The sequence below is a fragment of the Chiloscyllium plagiosum genome, unplaced genomic scaffold, assembly GCF_037043375.1.
Source record: "Chiloscyllium plagiosum isolate Xiang-an unplaced genomic scaffold, Cpla_swu_hap1 HiC_scaffold_45, whole genome shotgun sequence".
Lineage (NCBI taxonomy): Eukaryota > Metazoa > Chordata > Chondrichthyes > Orectolobiformes > Hemiscylliidae > Chiloscyllium > Chiloscyllium plagiosum.
The window spans coordinates 15,699,219-15,723,981 of record NW_028270183.1 but is presented as its reverse complement, the minus strand read 5'-3'; the positions used below and the strand labels follow the sequence as shown (position 1 = coordinate 15,723,981).

Genomic DNA, 24,763 nt, shown 5'->3' with positions numbered 1-24,763 from the left:
ATACAGGCAGGAACACACACAGAGACACAGGAATACAGACAGGCATAAACAGAGAGACAGGCATACAGACAGGAACACACACACAGAGATACAGATAAACAGACAGGTGCACATACACACACAGACATACAGACAGGACCATACAGAGACACAGGCATACAGACAGACACACACAGACACAGACAGGCACTGACACAGACACGGGCATACAGACTGGCACACACACACAGACACAGGCATACAGACAGACACACACATAGACACAGGTATACAGACAGGAACATACAGAGATACAGGCATACAGGCAGACACACACACAGGCATACAGACTGGCGCGCACACACAGACACGGGCATACAGGCAGACACACACACACAGGCATACAGACTGGCGCACACACACAGACAAGGGCATACAGACAGGCATACACACAGACACAGTCACAGACAGGCACACACACACAGAGGCACGGGCATACAGACAGAGGCACACACATAGACACGGGCATACAGGCAGACACACACACAGACACAGGCATACTGACAGGTGCACACACACAGACACAGGCATACAGGCAGACAAACACACATAGACACGGGCATAGCGGCAGACGTACACACAGACACGGGCATACAGACAGATGCACACTTACAGACATAGGCATACAGGCAGACACACACACAGACATGGGCATAAAGACAGATGCACACACACAGACACGGGCATACAGACTGGCGCGCACACACAGACACGGGCATACAGACAGACGCACACACACAGACATGGCATACAGACGCACACACACAGACAAGGGCATACAGGCAGGCACACACACACACACAGACATGGGCATAAAGACAGACGCACACACACAGGCAGGGGAATACAGACAGGCACACACACAGACACGGGCATACAGGCTGGCGCACACACAGAGACACGGGCATTCAGACAGGCGCACACACACAGACACGGGCATACAGACGGATGCGCACACAGGCACGGGCATACAGACAGGCACACACACAGACACGGGCATACAGGCTGGCGCACACTCACAGAGACACGGGCATACAGACAGACGCACACACACAGACATGGGCATACAGACAGACGCACACACAGACACGGGCATACAGACAGGCGCGCACACACAAAGACACGGGCATACAGACTGGCACACACACACAGACACGGGCATACAGACTGGCACACACACACAGACACGGGCATACAGGCGAGGCGCACACACAGACACGGACATACAGACAGATGCACACACACAGACACGGGCATACAGACAGACGCACACACAGACACGGGCATACAGACAGGCACACACAGAGACACAGGCATACAGACAGGCACACACACAGACACGGGCATATAGACAGGAACATACAGAGACACAGGCATACAGACAGACTCACACAGACATAGGCATAGAGACAGGCACACACACAGACACAGACATACAGGCACACACAGAGAGACACAGAGACAGGCGCATACGCACAGACACTGGCATACAGACAGGAACATACAGAGACACAGACATACAGATAGACACACACATAGACACAGGTATACAGACAGGAACACACAAAGAGACATGGGCATACAGACAGGCACACACACAGACACAAGTGTACACTCAGGCACATACACAAACAGATAAAGACATACAAACAGGCACATATGCACAGACACATACACAGACATATAGAGAAGGACACACGCATAAAGACTGACACACACACACAGGCAGACACGCACGTACAGTCATGTCACCAGACAGGTAACACAAACAGATACTGACTGGCACCATGCTGACTCCCAGCTCCTCAATGCTTGGGGAACTGATCACAAAGTGAGGGAGTGACAAGAGGAGGAACACTAATCATGGGAAGAGAGTGTTTAAAGTTCAATTGAAAGAGAATGCAGCTACTGGAGATCTGCAAGTGTTGGTGATGTGTGCCGTGAATCAACACCGCCCCTCCCCAACACCCCCCCTCACCCCCACTTTCAGCTCTGAGCTGGGGGAGAGACCTACAGCTGAAACAGTCGTTCAGTTCAGATAGTCCCCACATCACCTGTTTCCCACAGTTCCCAGACCCCGGAATGAAGAAAGGAAATGGGTGTGACAACAGGATCTGCCTCCGAATTAGATTTGCTAGTTTATTGAAACCACCGGGCGAAGCCTTTGGCCTTCTGACTGGAAAGCACAATCAATCCGGCTTGATCGCCGCAGAGAGCCCAGTCAGAGGGCTGTTCTGATCCGGGGAACCTGGGGTCACTGTTCCTGGGATACAGTGGGATCTCCTACAGGTAGATTCTGCGAAGGTCACTTGGCGATGTGATGGTGTTACACTGCGGGCAAAGCTTCCTTGACCCCTGCAATGATCAGAGAACAGAAGGTAAATAGCAGAATGACACACCATCTTTTAGTCTGTTTGCAGATTACAATGGGTCAGCCCCTTGGCTTTCCAACCAGTCACTGGGGAAGGACGTCAAGATTAGAGTGGTGCTGGAAAAGCACAGCAGGTCAGGCAGCATCCGAGAAGCAGGAAAATCGGGCAAAAGCCCTTCATCAGGAATAGCCACCAGAAACTTTGATTTTCCTGCTCCTCGGATGCTGCCTGACCTGCTGTGTTTTTCCAGCACCACTCTCATCTTGACTCTAATCTCCAGGATCTGCAGTACCTATTTCTGCCACCGGGGGGAGGAAGCCAGCCCTGCAACAACAATTGTCTCTGTTTATATAGCGCCCTCAGCCGAATTAAATCTGCACAGAGGCTCGCCATTGAATGGCATGTGACAGTCAGGTCAGGTGGCCAAAGCCTCGCTCAAAGAGGGAGGGAAAGATGAGGCGGAGGGGTTCAGGAAGAGAATTCCAGAGTTTGCGACCCCGTTCACTGCAGACACGCCCCCCCCCCCCCAAGTGGCGGAGGTGATTAAACCTCCCAGAGACATGGGGCTGGTGGAAATGAGAAAAGTACAGAGGGATCTGAAAACACAAATGGGAACTTGAAGGTGGAGGGGAAAAGGGATGGACAGAGCAGCCTTCTAGTTAAAGATTTCTTCCAAAGGGAGGACAGATCAAACACACAGAAGGAGAAAAGGGTCAGAGAAAGATTATGGTGCAGAATGAGGCCATTCAGCCCATCACGTCTGCACTAGCTCTCTGACCATTTGAACCGAGTGTCAATCCCCTGCCTTTTCCCTATACCCCTGCATATTGGTTCGGTTGAAGTAATTCCCCAGTGCCCCCTCTTGAGCGCCTCAATTCAACCGGCCTCCACCCCATTTCCAGGGAGTACATTCCACACCCGAACTGGGTGAATAAGTCTTGTTCTTTACACAACCCTTGCTTCCTCTGCGAAACCGTGACTCCCCCCACCCCCAATCCCCGCCCCGCTCCTCGTCCAGAAACGAGTTCTCTTCAGCTACTTTGTACAGAGACCACCCCCACCCCCCACCCCCATCATGATTTTGAAAACATTTTTGATCAAAATCCTACAGTAAGGGATGTGAAGGGGAGACTGTCCTCAGGTCAAGTAGTTCAGTGCCCACCGGACAGAGTGCCAATCTGCCCACGGTACCCAAAATATCAGGAGCTGGCTGAAATGATCAGCCCGTTAGAGTGTGCGTGCATGTTAATGCCAAACACATCGCCACAGGGATATCAGATCCTGTTCATTCATGACCGGCCCCTGCCAACTGCGTTGTCTTGACAATCCGATGGATGTGCCAAATTAGTTGTCCTCAACAAGGGTAACAAATCGAGTCAAAGAAATGTGCCCCAAAGTTACACAGGGAAGAATTAGACACTTGGCTCCAATCTCTGACCTTTGACCCATGCTCTGAACAGATTATGGCTGCTTCCACAACTGACTAACTTCTTGATCATGGCGATCCAAGCTCACGGGTGACAATTAGCCCTGGATTTGGGGACCGTGTGTTGGAAATGGCCCTCAGCAAGAATGATTAGATTAGATTAGATTAGATTACATTACATTACATTACAGTGTGGAAACAGGCCCTTCGGCCCAACAAGTCCACACCGACCCGCCGAAGCACAACCCACCCATACCCCTACATTTACCCCTTACCTAACACTACGGGCAATTTAGCATGGCCAATTCACCTTACCTACACATCTTTGGACTGTGGGAGGAAACCGGAGCACCCGGAGGAAACCCACGCAGACACGGGGAGAACGTGCAAACTCCACACAGACAGTCGCCTGAGGCGGGAATTGAACCCAGGTCTCTGGCGCTGTGAGGATTAACTCCAAGACAAGGAAAACAATTGTCAAGGTGTGGGGCTACTATGAAGACATTACAAGGTGGTCAAATTCACCCCAGAGGTTATATCCGAATGAACAGCTTTTCATTCAAACATCAGAGCCTTCACAACACAAAACAAAAACACATTTTTTTTTTGATTGTATTGAGTGAGACGGTGCCCTTACCAGTGTTCGGAGCCAGCATGCTTCACAGTGAATGTGCCAACATTGGACTGATGCCAAGGGCACTGAGTACGATCCCTATAGAGAGTGAGAGCGAGAGAATTAGACCCGAACAAGTGAATGAAAATTGACAACAAGTTGCAGGTTTCCATAATGTGTGGAGTTTCCTCACAATCACTGCAGTCTGACGGTGGACATGTACCAGGTCACAAGAAATGACACAGAGCGGGTAAGGGCACAGGGTATAACAACACGCAACATATCTCAGGACCGGGAGTACAGATACTGGCAGCTCCGACATTGTCACCTTCCCTGCACCGTCACCAGAAATACTCGCCCACTCCCAGTGCCCCCTCAATAAATACTCGCCCAATCCCAGTGCCCCCTCAATAAATACTCACCCACTCCCAGTGCCCCCTCAATAAATACTCGCCCACTCCCAGTGCCCCCTCAATAAATACTCGCCCACTCCCACTGCCCCCTCAATAAATACTCACCCGGTCCCAGTGCCCCCTCAATAAATACTCGCCCACTCCCAGTTCCCCCTCAATAAATACTCGCCCACTCCCAGTGCCCCCTCAATAAATACTCACCCACTCCCAGTGCCCACTCAATAAATACTCACCCGCTCCCAGTGCCCCCTCAATAAATACTCGCCCACTCCCAGTGCCCACTCAATAAATACTCACCCACTCCCAGTGCCCACTCAATAAATACTCGCCCATTCCCAGTGCCCCCTCAATAAATACTCACCCACACCCAGTGGCCCCCCACGATAAATACTCACCCACTCCCAGTGCCCCCCGTGATAAATACTCACCCACTCGCAGTGCCCCCCCACAATAAATATTCCCTCTTCATACACACCCACACCCTGCTCCCTCTCAATACACACCCACACGCCGCTCCCTCTCAATACACCTCCACACCCTGCTCCCCCTCTATACACACCCACACCCAGCTCCCTTTCCATACACACCCACATCCTGCTCCCCCTCGATACACACCCACACCCTGCTCCCTCTCCATACACACCCACACCCTGCTCCCTCTCAATATACACCCACACCCTGCTCCCTCTCAATATACACCCACACCCTGCTCCACTCCATACACACCCAAAGCCTGCTCCCTCTCAATACACACCCACACCCTGCACCCCCACTATACACACCCACATCCTGTTCCCTCTCTATAAACACCCACACCCTGCTCCCTCTCCATACACACCCACACTCTGCGCCCCCTCTATACACACCCACACCCTGTTCCCTCTCTATACACACCCACACATTGCTCCCTCTCCACACACACCCTCTGCCTCTCAATATACACCCACATCCCGCTCCCTCTCAATACACCTCCACACCCTGCTCCCCCTCTATACACATCCACACACTGCTCCCTCTCCATACACACCCACACCCTGCTCCCCCTCTATACACACCCACACACTGCTCCCCCTCTATACACACCCACACACTGCTCCCTCTCCATACACACCCACACCCTGCTCCCCCTCTATACTCACCCACACCCTGCTCCCTGTCTATACTCACCATGCTGCCTCTCTATATACACTCACACCCTGCTCCCTCTCCATACACACCCACACCCTGCTCACGCACGACACACACCCACACTCTGCTTCCAGTCTATACACACGCACACCCTGCTCCCTCACTATACACATCCACACCCTGCTCCCTCTCATTACACACCTACACCCTGCTCACTCTCTACACACACCCACACCCTGCTCCCTGTCTGTACACACCCACACGCTGTTCAATCTCAATACAGACCCATACCCTGCTCCCTCTCTATACACACTCACACCCTGCTCCCTCTCTTTACACACCAACACCCTGCTCCCTCTGTATACAAACCCCCACCCTGCTCCCTGTCTATGCACACCCACACCCTGCTCCTTCTCTGTACACACCCACACCCTGCTCCCTCTCTATACTCACCCACACCCTGCTCCCTCCCTGCATACACCCACACCCTGCTCCTTCTCTGTACACACCCACACCCTGCTCCCTCTCTATACTCACCCACACCCTGCTCCCTCCCTGCATACACCCACACCCTGCTCCTTCTCTGTACACACCCACACCCTGCTCCCTCCCTGCATACACCCACACCCTGCTCCTTCTCTGTACACACCCACACCCTGCTCCCTGTCTGTACACACCCACACCCTGATCCCTCTCTATACACACCCACACCCTGCTCCCGCTCTGTAAACACCCACACCCTGCTCCCTCTCTGTACACACCCACACCCTGCTCCTTCTCTGTACACACCCACACCCTGCTCCCTCTCTATATTCACCTTTACCCTGCTCCCTCTCTGTACACACCCACACCCTGCTCCCTCTCTATACACACCCACACCCTGCTCCCTCTCTATACTCACCCACACCCTGCTCCCTCTCTATACTCACCCACAACCTGCTCCCTCTCTATACTCACCCACACCCTGCTCCCTCTCTGTACACACCCACACCCGGCTCCTTCTCTGTACACACCCACACCCTGCTCCCTCTCTATACACACCCACACCCTGCTCACTCTCTACACACACCCACACCCTGCTCCTTCTCTGTACACACCCACACCCTGCTCCCTCTCTATATTCACCTTTACCCTGCTCCCTCTCTGTACACACCCACACCCTGCTCCCTCTCTATACTCACCCACACCCTGCTCCCTCTCTATACTCACCCACAACCTGCTCCCTCTCTATACTCACCCACACCCTGCTCCCTCTCTGTACACACCCACACCCGGCTCCTTCTCTGTACACACCCACACCCTGCTCCCTCTCTATACACACCCACACCCTGCTCACTCTCTACACACACCCACACTGTGCTTCCAGTCTATACACACCCACACCCTGCTTCCTCACTATACACATCCACACCCTGCTCCCTCTCATTACACACCCACACCCTGCTCCCTCTCCATACACACCCACACGCTGCTCCCTCTCGTTACGCACCCACACCCTGCTCCCCGACTATACACACTCACACCCTGCTCCCTCTCAGTACGCACCCACACCCTGCTCCCTGTCTGTACACACTCACACCCTGCTCCCTGTCTGTACACACTCACAACCTGCTCCCTCCCTTTACACACCCACAACCTGCTCCCTCTCTGTGCACACCCACACCCTCATCCCTCTCTATACTCACCCACACCTTGCTCCCTCACTATATACACCCACACCCTGCTCCCTCTCTATGCTCACCCACACCCTGCTCCCTCTCTGTACACACCCACACCCTGCTCCCTCTCTATGCTCACCCACACCCTGCTCCCTGTCTGTACACACCCACACCCTCATCCCTCTCTATACTCACCCACACCTTGCTCCCTCACTATATACACCCACACCCTGCTCCCTCTCTGTACACACCCACACCCTGCTCCCTCTCTGTACACACCCACACCCTGCTCCCTCTCTGTACACACCCACACCCTGCTCCCTCTCTGTACACAGTCACACCCTGCTCCCTCCCTGTACACACCCACACCCTGCTCCCTCTCTATGCTCACCCACACCCTGCTCCTGTCTGTACACACCCACACGCTGATCAAACTCAATACAGACCCATACCCTGCTCCCTCTCTGTACACACCCAAACACCGCTCCCTCTCTATATTCACCCATACCCTGCTCACACTCTATACACACTCACATCCTGCTCCCTCTCTGTACACACCCACAACCTGCTCCCTCTCTGTACACACCCGCACCCTGCTCCCTCTCTATGCTCACCCACACCCTGCTCCCTGTCTGTACACACCCACACGCTGATCAATCTCAATACAGACCCACACCCTGCTCCTTCTCTATACACACTCACACCTTCCTCCCTCTCTATACACACGCAAACACCGCTCCCTCTCTATATTCACCCATACCCTGCTCCAACTCTATACACACTCACATCCTGCTCCCTCTCTGTACACACTCACATCCTGCTCCCTCTCTGTACACACACACACCCTGCTCCCTCTCTGTACACACTCACAGCCTGCTCCCTCTCTGTACACACCCACACCCTGCTCCCTCTCTATACTCACACACACCCTGCTCTCTCTCTGTACACACTCACAGCCTGCTCCCTCTCTATACACACCCACACCCTGCTCCCTCTCTGTACACACCCACACCCTCATCCCTCTCTATACTCACCCACACCCTGCTCCCTCTCTGTACACACCCACACCCTGCTCCCTCTCTATACTCACCCACACTCTGCTCCCTCTCTGTACACACTCACAGCCTGCTCCCTCTCTATACACACTCACACCCTGCTCCCTCTCTATACACACCCAAACACCGCTCCCTCTCTATATTCACCCATACCCTGCTCCCACTCTATACACACTCACAGCCTGCTCCCTCTCTGTACACACCCACACCCTGCTCCCTCTCTATACTCACACACACCCTGCTCCCTCTCTGTACACACCCAAACCCTGCTCCCTTTCTATACTCACACACGCCCTGCTCCCTCTCTGTACACACTCACAGCCTGCTCCCTCTCTGTATACACCCACACCCTGCTCCCTCTCTATACTCACCCACACACTGCTCCCTCTCTATACACACCCACACCCTGCTCCCTCTCCATACACACCCACACCCTGCTCCCTCTCTATACTCACCCACACCCTGCTCCCTCTCTGTACACACCCACACCCTGCTCCCTCTCTGTACACACCCACACCCTGCTCCCTCTCTATACTCACCCACAACCTGCTCCCTCTCTGTACACACTCACAGCCTGCTCCATCTCTGTACACATCCACACCCTGCTCCCTCTCTATACTCACCCACACACTGCTCCCTCTCTATACACACCCACACCCTGCTCCCTCTCCATACACACCCACACCCTGCTCCCTCTCTATACTCACCCACACCCTGCTCCCTCTCTGTACACACCCACACCCTGCTCCCTCTCTGTACACACCCACAACCTGCTCCCTCTCTATACTCACCCACACCCTGCTCCCTCTCTGTACACACCCACACCCTGCTCGTTCTCTGTACACACCCACATTCTACTCCCTCTCTATACACACTCACACCCTGCTACCTCTCTGTACACACTCACACCTTGCTCCTTCTCTATACTCACCCACACCTTTCTCCCTCACTATACACACCCACACCCTGCTCCCTCTCTATACTCACCCACACCCTGCTCCCTCTCATTACATACCCACACCCTGCTCACTCTCTACACACATCCACACCCTGCACCCAGTCTATGCACACCCACTCCCTGCTCGTACACACCCACACGCTAATCAATCTCAATACAGACCCATACCCTGCTTCCACTCTGTACACACCCACACCCTGCTCCCTCTCTGTACACACCCACACCCTGCTCCCTCTCTATACACACCCACATCCTGCTCCCTCTCTGTACACACCCAAAGCCTGCTCCCTCTCAATACACACCCACAGCCTGTTCCCTCTCAATACACACCCACTCCCTGCTCCCTCTCCATACACACCCACTCCCTGCGCCCTCTCCATACACACCCAGCCCCCCCTCTATACACACCCACACCCTGTTCCCTCTCAATACACACCCACACTCTGCTCCCTCTCCATACACTCCCACACATTGCTCCCTCTCCACACACACCCTCTCCCTCTCAATATACACCCACACCCCACTCCCTCTCAATACACCTCCGCATCCAGCTCCCCCTCTATACACACCCAGACACTGCTCCCCCTCTATACACACCCACACACTGCTCCCGCTCTATACACACACCCACACACTGCTCCCTCTCCATACACACCAACACCCTGCTCCCTTTCCATACACACCCACACCCTGCTCCCCCTCTATACACACCCACACCCTGCTCCCTCTCAATATACACCCACACCCTGCTCCCACTCCATACACACCCAAAGCCTGCTCCCTCTCAATACACACCCACAGCCTGCTCCCTCTCAATACACACCCACATCCTGCTCCCTCTCCATACACACCCACACCCTGCCCCCCCTCTATACACACCCACACTCTGCTCCCTCTGCATGCACTCCCACACATTGCTCCCTCTCCATACACACCCACACTCTGCTCCCTCTCAATATACACCCACACCCTGTTCCCTCTCCATACACACTCACACCCTGCTCCCTCTCAATACACACCCACACCCTGCTCCCTCTCTATACACACCCACACCCTGCTCCCTCTCTATACACACCCACACCCTGCTCCCTCTCTATACACACTCACACCCTGTTCCCTCTCGATACACACCCACACCCTGCTCCCTCTGTATACACAACCACACCCTGAATACACACTCACACCCTGCTCCCTCTCTATACACACCCATACCCTGCTCCCAGTCTATACACACCCACACCCTGCTCCCTCTCGATACACACCCATACCCTGCTCCCTCTGTATACACAACCACACCCTGAATACAACTCACACCCTGCTCCCTCTCTATACACACCCACACCCTGCTCACTCTCTACACACACCCACACCCTGCTCCCTGTCTGTACACACCCACACGCTGTTCAATCTCAATACAGACCCATACCCTGCTCCCTCTCTGTACACACCCATACCCTGCTCTCTCTATATACACACACACAACCTGGTCCCTCTCTGTACACACCCACACCCTGCTCCCTCTCTATACACACACACACCCAGGTCCCTCTCTGTACACACCCACACCCTGCTCCCTCTCTATACACACACATACCCTGGTCCCTCTCTGTACACACCCACACCCTGCTCCCTCTGTATACACACACACACATCATGGTCCCTCTCTGTACACACCCACACCCTGCTCCTTCTCTGTAGACCAGGACACCTCTTGTCTCCAGTTGCCCTCTGAGATGCTTGTGGTGAGATGCCTTCTTGTGCCACTGCAGCCCATCTGATGTGGGTTGACCCAGAAAGTCCTTGGGGATGGGATTCCAGGATTTTGACCCAGCATCATTGCGTCAACGGTATTTTATTTCCAAGACCGGATGGTGAATGGTTTGGAGACGAATTTGGAGGGGGTGGTGATCCCATGCATCTGCTGCCCTTGACCTTCCAGATGGAAGTGGCCATCGGTTTGGAAGGTGCTGTCTGAGGCTATTTGGTGAATTTCTGCAGCGCACCTTGTAGACGGTAAACACTGCTACTACTGAGGCTCGGTGCTGGGGGGAGTAGATGCTTGTGGATGTGGTGCCAATCAAGCCGGGGCTGGTTTTTCCTGGGTGGTGTTGAGCTTCTTGAGTGTTGTTGGAGCTGCCCCCATCCAGGGCAAGTGGGGAGTATTCCATCCCACTGCTGACTTGTGCCTTGGAGATGGTGGACAGGCTGTGGGGAGTCAGGAGGTGAGTTACTCACTGCAGGATTTATGACCTCTGTCACTGCTCTCGAAGCACTGTCCTTATTGGAGTGCATTTTGTTAAAAGTACACACAGCCACTACTGAATTCTGAGGGGTATTTTACTTCTGCGCTGTTTACACCATGCTCAGAAATGAAGCTTAAATCCCTGACAGTAGAGATTCTAAACTGAAGTGAGAAACAAGAGGATGGCCAGAGTGAGGTTAGGGCTGATCGGAGATAGTGGAGGGAACTTGTGCCTGGAGTTGGAGGAGATAGGGGAGGTCCTTAATGAATACACTGCTTCAGTATTCACTGGTGAGTGGGACCTTGCCGTTTGTGAGCACAGCCTGAAACAGGCTGATACGCTCAAACAATATGTTAAGAAGGAGGCTGTGCAGGAAATTTTGAAAAACATGAGGATTGTTAAGTATCCTGGGCCAGATGGGATATACCCAAGGTTCCTATGGGAAGCGAGGGAAGAGATTGCTGCATCTTTGCTGATGATCTTTGCATCCTCACTGTCCACTGGAGTTGTGCTAGATGACTGGAGGGTGGGAAATGTTATTCCCTTGTTCAAGGAAGGGAATAGGGATAAATCTGGGATTTACAGACCAGTCAGTCTTATGTCTGTGGTGGCAAATTATCGGAGAGGATTCTGAGAGACTGGAATTATAATTACTCAGAAAACCATAGTTTGATTAGAGAAAGTCAGCATGGCTTTGTGAGGGGCAGGTCATGCCTTTCAAACCTTATTGAATTCTTTGCAGATGTGACAAAACACATGGATGAAGGTAGAGCAGTGGATGTGGTGTGCGTGGATTTTAACAAGGAGTTTGATAAGATCCCCCATGGTAGGCTCATTCAGAAAGCAAGGAGGCTGGGATACTGGGGAATTTGGCTGTCTGGGTACAGAATTGGCTGGCCCATAGAAGGTAGAGGGTGGTGGTAGATGGAATGTATCCAGTCTGGAGCTCGGTGAGCAGTGGTGTTCCGCAGGGATCTGTTCTGGGATCTTTGCTCTTTGTGATCTTTATAAGTGACTTGGATGAGGAAGTGGAAGGGTGGGTTAGTAAGTTTACCGATGACACAAAGGTTGGTGGAGTTGTGGATAGTGTGGAGGGCTGTTGTAGGTTGCAACGAGACATTGATAGGATGCAGAACTGGGCTGAGAAGTGGCAGAGGAGTTCAACCTGGAAAAGTGTGAAGTGATTCACTTTGGAAAGTCAAATTTGAATGCAGATTGCAGGGTTAAAGGCAGGATTCTTGGCAGTGTGGAGGAACAGAGGGATCGTGGGGGTCCATGTCCATAGATCCCTCAAAGATGCCACCCAAGTTGATCGGGTTGTTCAGAAGGCGTATAGTGTGTTGGCTTTCATTGCAAGAGGATTGAGTTTAAGAACCGCGAGGTTCTGCTGCAGCTCTATAGAGTCCTGGTTAGACCACACTTGGAATATTGTGTTCAGTTCTGGTCACCTCTATAAATAGGATGCGCAAGCTTTAGAGATGGTGCAGAGGGGATTTACCAGGATGCTACCAGTACATCCTCCTTCTTGACATCAACCTGTTTCAGCCTGTTTCACACTATCCTCACAAACAATAAGGTCCCTAGAAGGCATGTCTTATGAAGAAAGGTTGAGGGAGCTAGGGCTTTTCTCATTGGAGCGAAGAAGGATGAGAGGTGACTTGATAGAGGTGTACAAGATGATCAGAGGCCTAGATAGAGTGGGTAGACACAGACTGTTTCCCAGGGTGGAAATGGCTATCCTGAGGGGGCATCATTTTAAGGTGATTGGGGGAAGGTTTGGGAGAGATGTCAGAGGTGGGTTCTTCACACAGAGAGTGGTGGGTGTGTGGAATGCACTGCTGGCAGTGGTAGTAGAATCAGAGACATTAGGGACATATAAGTGACTCTTGGATAGGCACATGTAAAATGAAGGGTATGGAGGTTAGTTTGATCTTAGACTTGGATAAAAGGCCAGCACAACACTGAGGGGCTGACAGGCCTGTAACGTTTTATGTTCTAAATGGCTCAGGTGGATTGGGTGTAGGTTGAGTCAACGGGAGTGTAGAAACAGAAACAGGCCATTCAGCCCATCAAGTTCACAGCCCACCCCATCCCTGCATTTCCCCTGGTTAGCTTACACCTCCAGACACTGGGTCAATCCATCCTAACCTGCACGTCTTCGGAGGAAACCGGAGCACCCAGAGAAAACTCACGGGAAGAATGTGCAAACTCTACACAGACAGCTGCCCGAGGCTGGAATTGAGCCTGGGTTCCCCAGTGCCGTGAGGCAGCAGTGCTAACCACTGAGCCACCGTGCCACCCTAAGATCATGGCTAGCCTGTTTCCCAGCTCCATTCTACCTCATCTTCCTGTTTGTGATAAACAGTTGGATCGCGGTAATTGTTGAAAGTCAGCAGCAGACGGCAGGGCCCTGAAACTGGATTCGGAAAGGCCCATCCCGCTCTCCTGTTCCTTTGGGATGGGAATGAAGGTAAACAGGCTAGAGCTCTCACTGGGGTGAGATAGAGAGAATCTCACCACCCACGTTGGCCGGTGTCCCGGAGCGGTGCTGGCCTCAGGGAGGGGTTGGGAACTGATCGAGTGTAGACCTGAGCTCAGCCTGGGGGGTGGAGGAGTCAGTGGCTGTCCCTCCTTCTCTCTGTGACAGGAGGGGTCTTTCTAGGAGAGGCTTTGTTCCTGAGGCCAGGGTGTCACAACACTAAGGCAATTGGAGGCCTCATAGCGATGATGTCAGCTCCGTGTTTGTTTAGCTGCTAAGGCTGTGCAGTTAGCACGGTCAACTTCTCAAAACTGGCTCAGAGAGAGAGAGAGAGAGAGAGAGACTGCGAGAATCCAGCGACTCCCTCAGGACGGCCTGTTCCAACTTGCTCTGTTCGAAAGAACGCATTCGAAAGCATCAATTTGTTACCCACGATGATTTCTCCCCCCCTCCCCGAGGACAAAATTAACCTCAGCACGCAAATGCAGTCCAAAACCTCCCAGGTTCCCGTCAGACGAGATACAATCCGACGTGTTTTGCTCGAGTATAGTTTCATTGTCTTCTAACGATCCCTTCTGGGTTAAAGGACCCTCTTCCAACAACCCCAGCTGGAAGTTCATCTGGCCGTTTTGATGGTGAGTATCAATGTGCTGCTCGACTGTGGCAGGCATCGCAAGTGGGCGAGACCCCATCCACTCCCAAGAGCTTTCCAGTAGAGTTTCCCGGGCATTTAGAAGAACCCACTGGACCTTGCGCGGGACTGCAGCACTGATGTGGCGGGCAGCTCCGGTCTGTCAACTGTGAGGTGAACACATCCGGGGAATCAGCCGAGGTCTTACAATGGACCTCAGCTTCACCAGGGAGAGGGGAAGGCGCACTTAGAATCGCAGAATCCCTACAAGTGTAGAAACAGGCCCTTCAGCCCAACAAGTCCAACACCGACCCTCCGAAGAGTATCCCACCCAGACCCATTCCCCTATTGCTCGACATTTACCCCTGACTAATGCGCCCAACCTACACATCCCTGAACACATCTTTGGACTGGGGGAGGAAACCGGAGCACCCGGGGGAAACCCACACACACAGACTCGGGGAGAATGGGCAAACTCCGCACAGACAGTCGCCTGTGTGGAATGGACACAGAGTGGACACCTTAAGGCAAAACGTTGGAATCGAAGGCCCTTTACCGTACACACATGGCACCTGTAGGTTTCCCTCTGCAACAGCTTGTGTGTGAGCTCATTGATTCGTGCCTTCAGGATTTCTGAGGTCATATCTCCATCTTCCTCTGGGTTAACCATCCTGTGGAAGGTACAACAGGTTGAAGTTGGAATGCATGTTGAGTAAAAGCCCACCCACTGCGCACCAAGACCACAATCTGGCCCCAGCCTCCTGCAAATGGGATCCCATCGCCCTCAGTGGGCACGCACAGACCAAGAGGACAATGCCCAACGTGACAGGATCTCCTCCCCCTGCTGATTCCCATCTAATTCCCAGATCCTTCCCCAAGATCGAAACGCACAAGCCAAGTCCTGAGAGCTGCCGTCTTTCCAAGGAGACTTTAAACGAGCTGAAGTTGCCACGATCCCAGAGGGCTCATGAGAGAGAGAGAAAAATGACTAGCGAAGGGTTGAACTGGGAGCCAGCACGCCTCAGGTGAGGGGTGAGATCAGAGGGAGATGGCACCTCAGCCAGTGTGGGAGTTCCACATCACAGACCAGCCTTAATTGGCAGTGGTTAATTGGACGTAAATCACTGCGGGGGGAGGGGGGGTTGTCCTGAGGTCACGACAAGTGCTATATAAATGCAAGTCCGTTGTTTGTCTGTAAATGGACGTCACAGGAGGTTGAAAAAGCAACTGGATTGATATTTGAAAGGGATGAAGTTTGAGGGTTACAGAGATAGGATGGGGGGGGGGGGGGTGGGGGGGAGGTGGGATGAGCTGGGTAGTTCGTTCAGGAGCCAGTACGGACGGGAGAGGTCGAACGGCCTCATTCTGTAAAATTCTACGATTCCAAGCCTACTGTCAGAAGAAACATTACAGGTATAATCCAAAAGATTTGATCTTCGCCCCACAGCCTCACGTTTTGCTGAACATTTTACTTTAGGTACATGCATCGTTTATTGACGACAGGGGACAATTTTTTAAAACTTCTTTCGTAGGATCTGAGACACCATTGGCTAGACCAGCCCATCATAATTGCCCTGAGGGCAGTTACAAGTCAATCACATCACTGTAGGCTTGGTGTCACGACTAGGCCGGATTGGTGTTTTGAAGTCATCAGTGACTAAGCCAAAGGAGGGTTGGGTTTTGTCAGGGACTGGATATCTATCTGATGGGGGATTGAGCTTCCTTCCAGCCGACAACTTCATAAAACACGTACTTTACCTCAACCGGAACATATGTCCAACTTGAGGAGAGATATGGAGGCTTTCGAGAGGGAGGAGAAAATATAGAGGGGGTGGTTCCGGGCATCAGGATCTTCAGGCACGTAGATAGATTGGAGATGCTGACGGAATGTGGGAAGGTGATTTGATAGAGGGGTCCCAAATCCTGAAGGATCCTACAGGGAGTAGGCAGAGAGAGATACTGATCTCCAACAACCAACAGGTGAAGAACCAGCTCCTTGAAGAGACTGCCAAAACAAAGGGAACCCAGTGAGTCCAGATTGCACACCCTACGAGTGTGAATGACACAGATTCAGGCGTGACCTCCAAAAGGGAACTTGAAAGAATATGTGAGGTGAAGTGTGGGCCGGTGCGGTGGCTCAGTGGTTAGCACTGCTGCCTCATCCTCGGGCGACTATCTGTGTGGAGTTTGCACATTCTCCCCGTGTCTGTGTGGGCGTCCTCCCACAGTCCAAAAATGTGCAGGTTAGAGTGGATTGGCCATGCTAAATTACCCATAGTGCCCAGGGATGTGCAGGTTAGGGTGGATTGGCCATGCTAAATTACCCATAGTGCCTAGGGATGTGCAGGTTAGGGTGGATTGGCCATGCTAAATTACCCATAGTGCCTAGGGATGTGCAGGTTAGGGTGGATTGGCCATGCTAAATTACCCATAGTGCCCAGGGATGTGCAGGTTAGGGTGGATTGGCCATGCTAAATTACCCATAGTGCCCAGGGATATGCAGGTTAGGGTGGATTGGCCATGCTAAATTACCCATAGTGCCCAGGGATGTGCAGGTTAGGGTGGATTGGCCATGCTAAATTACCCATAGTGCCCAGGGATGTGTAGGTTAGGGTGGATTGGCCATGCTAAATTACCCATAGTGCCCAGGGATGTGTAGGTTAGGGTGGATTGGCCATGGCAAATGCAGAGTTACTGGAATTGGGTGGGATGCTCTTCGGAGGGTCGGTGTGGACTCAATGGGCCGAATGGCCTGCTTCCACACTGTAGGGATTCTTCAGTTTTGTGAAGAGAGCAGTGGGTTTCAGGGAAAGGGCAAGGAGAGTGGGCTTAGCTAAATCACTCTGACAGATCCTACAGGGAATAGGCTGAGTACGGGCTCAACAGGCTAAATGGCCAACTGTAAGGTGGCATTCTATGAATTTATGATGGGGCATGTCTCTTTGTTCAGTTATCTCTCAACGGCTCAGGAGGGAAAGACATCACAAGGGAGAGGAGGACACGTGTCAGCTGCTGAGAGCAGACAGACCCAAGGATAGTCCAGCAGCCTTGGGAAACCTGACAGAACAGCCCTACCTGCAACTCGATTCGAAACGAGTGACAAGGCATTGTCCTCATTCTCTAACTGATGGTGGTATTTGTATCACGGACAGAGTGCAACTTGCCTCATCACCACACTGTCCAGGCATCTGTCCTCTGCTTCCATTAGCTTCTGTGCCTGGCCATTCAGGCTGTCTGCAGCTGAGCATCTGTACAAAGTGCTGGTTAAGGAAACAGCTGGAAGGGATCAGGAAACCTGGGTCCGACATTGGCTGATGATGGTATTGATGTTCACTAATCTGTCCCCATCGTGGTGCTCTCCCTCTCACCGAATATGACCTGATGCCTCGGTGTGATGTGTCCAGTTACCCCAGAGCCCGGGGTCTGCCCTTTGTCGGGCACGGATTCTGATCACAGATGGCAGCTGGGGACAGTCAAAGGAACCCCAAACACTCAACTTTGTGTTTGGGAGCTGTGCTTAGAAAGGTCCCAAGAGTAAAATGTGACCACATCCAGCAGAGGCAGCACTCTGGGCAGGAGAAGGGGCTGAGGTCAGGAATTGTGTTGGAGTTGCAATACAGAGGGAGCCCTCGACAATCTCCGTTTCTGATTATCCTCCTCATAAACAGTGATCCCAATCCCACAGGCATACCCTGCTCCCATTGTCCTTTCAGGCACTTTTCCTTCAATATTTATCCAAACTATTCTTCAACATTGACATCTGTTAGGCACTGTCTGGACAGCCTCAAATGTTTAATCTCTGTCCCATCATTCTGAACTCCATAGGGACTGGGAACATTTATTCTATCCCCTTGCCCTCATGGTTTTAAATGCTCCTATCAATTCACTTAGAGTCATAGCGTCATCGAGATGTACAGCACGGAAACAGACCCTTTAGTCCATCTCAGCAATGCCGACCAGATATCCTAACCTAATCTAGTCCCATTTGCCAGCACTTGGCTCATAATCTCTAAATCCTTCCTATTCACATATCCATCCAGATGCCTTTTAAATGCTGTAATTGTACCAGCTTCCACCATTTCCTCTGGCAGCTCACTCCATACACGTACTACCCTCTGTGTGGAAAAGTTATCCCTTAGGCCCCCTTTTATATCTTTCCCCTCGAACCCTAAACCTATAGTTCTGGACTCCCCGGCCCCAGGGAAAAGACCTTGTCTATTTACCCTATCCATGCCCCTCATAATTTTGTAAACCTCTATAAGGTCACCCCTCAGCCTCCGACGTTCCAGGGAAAACAGCCCCAGCCTCTTCAGCCTCTCCCTATAGCTCAAACCCTCCAACCCTGGCAACATCTTTGTAAATCTCTCCTGAACCCTTTCAGGTTTCACAACATCTTTCCGATAGGAAGGAGACCAGAATTGCATGCAATATTCCAACAGCGGCCTAACCAAAGTCCTGTACAGCCGCAACATGACCTCCCAACTCCTGTACTCAATACTCTGATCAGTAAAGGAAAGCATCCTATTTATCTGCAAATCCACTTTCAAGGAGCTATGAACCTGCACTCCAACGTCTCTTTGTTCAGCAACACTCCCCACCCTCCTCAACCATCCTGAAACACGCACCACATTTTTCTGCCTTCCCTCACTCTCAGACGTTCTCACTCCTGCCACTCTCCGAAAGAACTGGAGGTGAATATTCAAACAAAGCTGCAAAGACTGAGCAACTACTTCTTCTCACATCTGCATGGGGACATTTGGAAGTCTTCAGCATTTATTAAAGCTTTTCCCATATTCCTAGATTGAGATTATCAAGTATTTTCATCACCAGATGTTGCATCTGAATTCAGTACCTGTTAAATTTGTTAGAACATTTCTTAAACACTGCGTCCTATGACAGAGACACTGCTAATTTAGCTGGCCAAGACTGAGAGACATCAAAGTACATCGATGTTTTGTTTTAAGATACGCTGATGGGGTCAGAATTAGCTCAGAAACCCCCCGGGGGAAGGATACTTAAACTTAGTGAATATTGGCGGCTCATCTCCATCAGTATCGAGATCCCCATCGCTGTCTCTACTTGTCAGACTCTGTGTGGTGTAAGAACTCGATCCTGTTATTAAAATGCAGATAATTTCACTGGTTATTTATTATTACATTGGTAACGTGCTAATAGCATCAGAAATTACTTATAGCTGTTTGAAAGTTGACAAGGGGTTAATCATTTCAGAAAAGGCTGACAGTCACAGAGATGTACAAACCCTTCGGTCCAACTCCTCCATGCTGACCAGAGATCCTAAATTAATCTACTCCCATTTTCCAGCACTTGGCCTACATCTCTCCAATCCCTTCCTATACATATACCCATCCAGATGCCTTTTAAAGGTTGTAACTGTACCAGCCTCCACCACTTCCTCTGGCAGCTCATTCCACACACGCAACACTCTCTGTGTGAAAACGTTGCCCCTTAGGTCCCTTTTATATCTTTTCCCTTAGTACTTAGAATTCCCAAAGTGTGGAAGCAGGCCATTCAACCCATCAATTCCATTCTAACCATCCAAAGAGCATCCCACCCTGACCCCACCCCATCCCTGAAAATTTGCATTTCCCATGGCTAACTCACCTATCCTGCACATCCCTGGACACCAGAGACAATTTAGCATGGCCAATCCACCCTAACGTGCACATCCCTGGGCACTATGGGTAATTTAGCATGGCCAATCCACTCTAACCTGTACATCCCTGGGCACTATGGGTAATTTAGCATGGCCAATCCACCCTAACTGCACATCCCTGGGCACTATGGGTAATTTAGCATGGCCAATCCACTCTAACCTGTACATCCCTGGGCACTATGGGTAATTTAGCATGGCCAATCCACCCTAACCTGCACATCCCTGGGCACTATGGGTAATTTAGCATGGCCAATCCACCCTAACCTGCACATCTTTGGTCTTTCTCCTCTCACTTTAAACCCATGCCCTCTAGTTTTGGACTTCCCTAACCTGGGAAAACGATGTTGGCTATTCACCCTATCCCTGCCCCTCATGATTTTATAAACCTCTTGAAGGCCATTCCTCTGCCTCAGGCAGGGAGTATTGAGGAGGCAGGGAGGCTTCAGAAAGATCTAGACAGGTTCGGAGGGTGGACAAAAAAATGGCAGATGAAATACAATGGGGGAAAGTGTGACATCAGTGCACTGTGGTGGGAAGAATGGAGGCATGGACTATTTTCTAAATGGGGAGGAAATTCAGAAGTCTGAAGTGCAAAGAGACTTGGGAGTTCTAGTCCAGGATTCTCTCAAGGTAAATGTGCAGGTTGAGTCGGTGGTTAGGAAGGTGAATATAACGTTGTCATTCATCTCGAGAGGACTAGAATATAAAAGCAGGGATGTACTCCTGAGGTTTAATAAGACTCTGGTCAGACCGCATTTAGAATACTGTGAGTAACTTTGGGCCCCAAACCTCAGGAAGGATGTTTTGGCCCTGGATCGGGCCCAGAGGAGGTTCACAAGAATAGTCACAGGATTAAGGACCTGAACATATGGGAAATGTTTGAGGATTCTGAGTCTATACTTGATGCAGTTTGGAAGGATGATGGGGGGGACTGATTGAAGCTTCCAGAATACTGAATGGCCTGGATAGAGTAGATGTTGGGAAGATGTTTCCATTGGTAAGAGAGACTAGGACCCAAGGGCACAACCTTAGAGGCAAGGAGAGACCTTTTAGAACGGAGATAAGGAGAAACGTCTTCAGCCAGACATTGGTGAGTCTGTGGAATTCACTACCACAGAAGGCTACTGTATATCACTGAGTATATTTATAACAGATATAGATAAGTTCTTGAATGCCAAGGGGAGCAAAGGTTACAGGGAGAAAGCAGGAAAATGAGGTTGAGAAACTTGGTGTGTGTGTTCCAGAGATGTTCAGCCACAGGGCATGAGGGAGGGGAGACAGGATGTCAACTTGCAGAATGTTTCAAAGAACACCTCTGGGACACCCGCACCAACCAACCCCACTGCCCCATGGCCAAACACTTCAACTCCCCCTCCCACTCCGCCAAGGACATGCAGGTCCTGGGCCTCCTCCACCGCCAAACTTCAGCCACCCGACGCCTGGAGGAAGAACACCTCATCTTCCACCTCGGGACCCTCCAACCACATGGGATCAATGTGGATTTCACCAGTTTCCTCATTTCCCCTCCCCCACCTTATCCCAGATCCAACCCTCTAACTCAGCACCGCCCTCATGACCTGGCCTACCTGTCCATCTTCCTTCCCACCTCTCTGCTTCACCCTCCTCTCCAACCTATCACCATCAGCCCCACCTTTATCCACCTATCACATTCCCAGCTACCTTCCCCCCGGCCCTACCCCCCCCTCCCAGTTATCTCTCAGCGCCCTTGGGTACACCCCTCATTCCTGTTGAAGAGCTTAAGCCCAGATACGTTGACTCATCTGCTCCCCGGATGCTGCCTGACCTGCTGTGCTTCTCCAGCACCACACTCTCGGCTCTGATCTCCAGCATCTGCAGGCCTCACTTTCTCCTCCTTGAGAAACTTATCAGCCATGATTGAATAGTGGAGCAGATTCGATGGGGCCGAATGGCCTAATTTCTGACCCTTTGTCTTATGATCTGATGCTCCAGGGAAAACAGCCCCGGCCTATTCAGCCTGTCCCTATAGCTCAAACCCTCCAACCCTGGCAACATCCTTGTAAATCTTTTCTGCCACCCTTTAACAACGTCTTTCCTGTAGCAGGGACATCAGGACTGAACCAGAGCCAGAATTGCTAAATACAGATACAAGCACTAAAGTGTTGGAGCACAAGAGACAGCAGATTAGCAAACTGACATCTCTAAAACATCAACACAGAGATACCGTTCCAGTCAATGATCCAAACTTGGGAACCTAGCTTTAACTCAATACTGCCATCTACCTCTCAGCCCAAGGATGTGCGGTGTGCTGTTTCTGCCCAGGCTGTGCCATGTATATTCCACATAGTGTGTTCCACTTGGGCTTTCTTCCTCTGTGTCCAGGAACCTCGGCTCCTTAGAATAGGGACCATCGATCTGCAAAACAGGGCAGAACAAGACGTAACACAACACCGAGTGCTGACAGGGCTCATTGCTCACAAATGGTAATGCTTACAGGAAGGGAGCAGGGATCATCAGGTTGCACATCTGGCAGAAAGGGAGATGTGTGGCTAATCCTGCGCGGTGTGGATTAGCGAACACAAATACTTCATTGCACTTGAGAAGATTGCAACTGAGAACGTGACTGCACTACGCTATACACACACTGATTCGAAAATTAAACGACAGCTTTAATGAAGCAAAGTGCTCCAGGGCGGCCTGCAGGAGTGCACTGGGAGAAGGTTTGACACTGAATCAGTTAGAACATAGCACTGCAGAGCATAGGGACAGGCCCTTCGCCACACAATGTTGGGCCAAGCATGACACCAACTAAAACTAATCTCTTCTGCCTGCCCTTGGTCCATGTCCCTCCATTTCTTGCATATGTATGTGTTTAACTAAAATGCGAGAGAGGTGGCTGTGGGGGACTGGTGGAGTGGGTACTGCTGGAGTATATCATGATATTGGGTAAGTGACTGGCTGAGGGACTGAGGAAACAGGAAGGTCCCAGAGCCAGAGGAAACCAGAGGCAATATGCTGCAGCCGAGAGAGAGAGAGAGGGAAGGAGGGAGGGAGGAGGAGAAGAGAGAGGGGGGGGGGGGGGGGGGGGGGGGGAGAGAGAGAGGGAGAGGGAGAGAGAGAGAGGGGTGGAGAGAGAGGGGGGAGAGAGAAAGGGGGGAGAGAGAAAGGGGGGGAGAGAGGAGGGTGAGAGTGGGGGGGGAGACAGAGGGGGAGAGAGAGAGAGGGTGGGGATAGACAGAGGGGGAGGGGAGAGAGAGAGAGGGTGAGAGAATGGGAGAAAGAGAGAGAGGGGGAGAGTGAGAGAGATGGGGAGAGAGCAGGGGGGAGAGAGAGAGAGAAAGGGGGAGAGAGAGAGGGGAAGAGAGATTGGGTGGGGAGAGAGGGGGAGAGAGAGAGGGAGAGAGGGGGAGAGAGGGGGGAGATAGAGGGGGGAGATGGAGGGAGAGAGAGAGAGCGGTGGGAGACAGAGCTGGAGGGGGGGTGTGGAGAGAGAGAGAGAAACGAAGTAATTACACACGATTGTCTGGTTGTGGTAGATCGGAATAAATGCAGGCAGATACAGGGACAGACACACATACCGACAACAGTGGGGAGGTGTCAGGCAAAAATGAAGTTACAATTTCTGAAGCAGTTTACACAACATCTGCATGCTACAATGCTACAATGCTGGTCACCCTGCTTACAAAAGGATGTTTGCAACTGGAAGAGCTGCAGGAAAAACTTTACGGATGCTTCGGGAGTGGAGGGTTTGAACTACATGGAGGGGCTAGTACTCTCTATCCTGGAACATAGGACGTTAAGAGGCGACCTTAAAATCATGAGGGTGAAAAGCCAAGTTCTTTTCCCTCGGGTGGGGGGGGGAGTCCAACCCTAAAGGTCACAGGTGAGAGGGGCAAGATTTAAAAGGGACATGAAGAACAACTTTTTCACACAGAGGCTGGTACGTGTGTGGAATGGAATGAGCTGCCAGAGGCAATGGTTGAAATGACAACATTTAAAAAACATTTGGACAGGTACATAGACAGGAAGGGTTTAGAGGGATATGTGTCAAACACAGGCAAATGGGACTAGATTAATTTGGGAAACTAGTCAACA

At 51.6% G+C, this 24,763-nt stretch overlaps 1 protein-coding gene across 2 annotated transcripts in view; it reads right to left on the bottom strand.

The window, feature by feature from the left end:
• Positions 1–2,158: 2,158 nt before the first annotated feature.
• The window catches only part of LOC122552361 (E3 ubiquitin-protein ligase RNF220-like), a 69,608-nt gene continuing 47,003 nt past the window's right edge, over positions 2,159–24,763 (bottom strand). Inside the window, exons 8-13 of one of the 2 annotated variants that reach the window (XM_087983252.1) lie at positions 22,951–23,083; positions 20,031–20,127; positions 18,180–18,263; positions 15,581–15,686; positions 4,475–4,549; positions 2,159–2,394 (exon numbers count right to left, since the gene is read on the bottom strand). In XM_087983252.1, the coding sequence (XP_087839378.1) occupies positions 2,323–2,394; positions 4,475–4,549; positions 15,581–15,686; positions 18,180–18,263; positions 20,031–20,127; positions 22,951–23,083 (567 nt within the window). In that variant the 3' untranslated portion in view covers positions 2,159–2,322. Of the gene's footprint in view, positions 2,395–4,474; positions 4,550–15,571; positions 15,687–18,179; positions 18,264–20,030; positions 20,128–22,950; positions 23,084–24,763 lie in introns of both variants that reach the window. The other variant, XM_087983251.1, reaches the window with a different exon arrangement.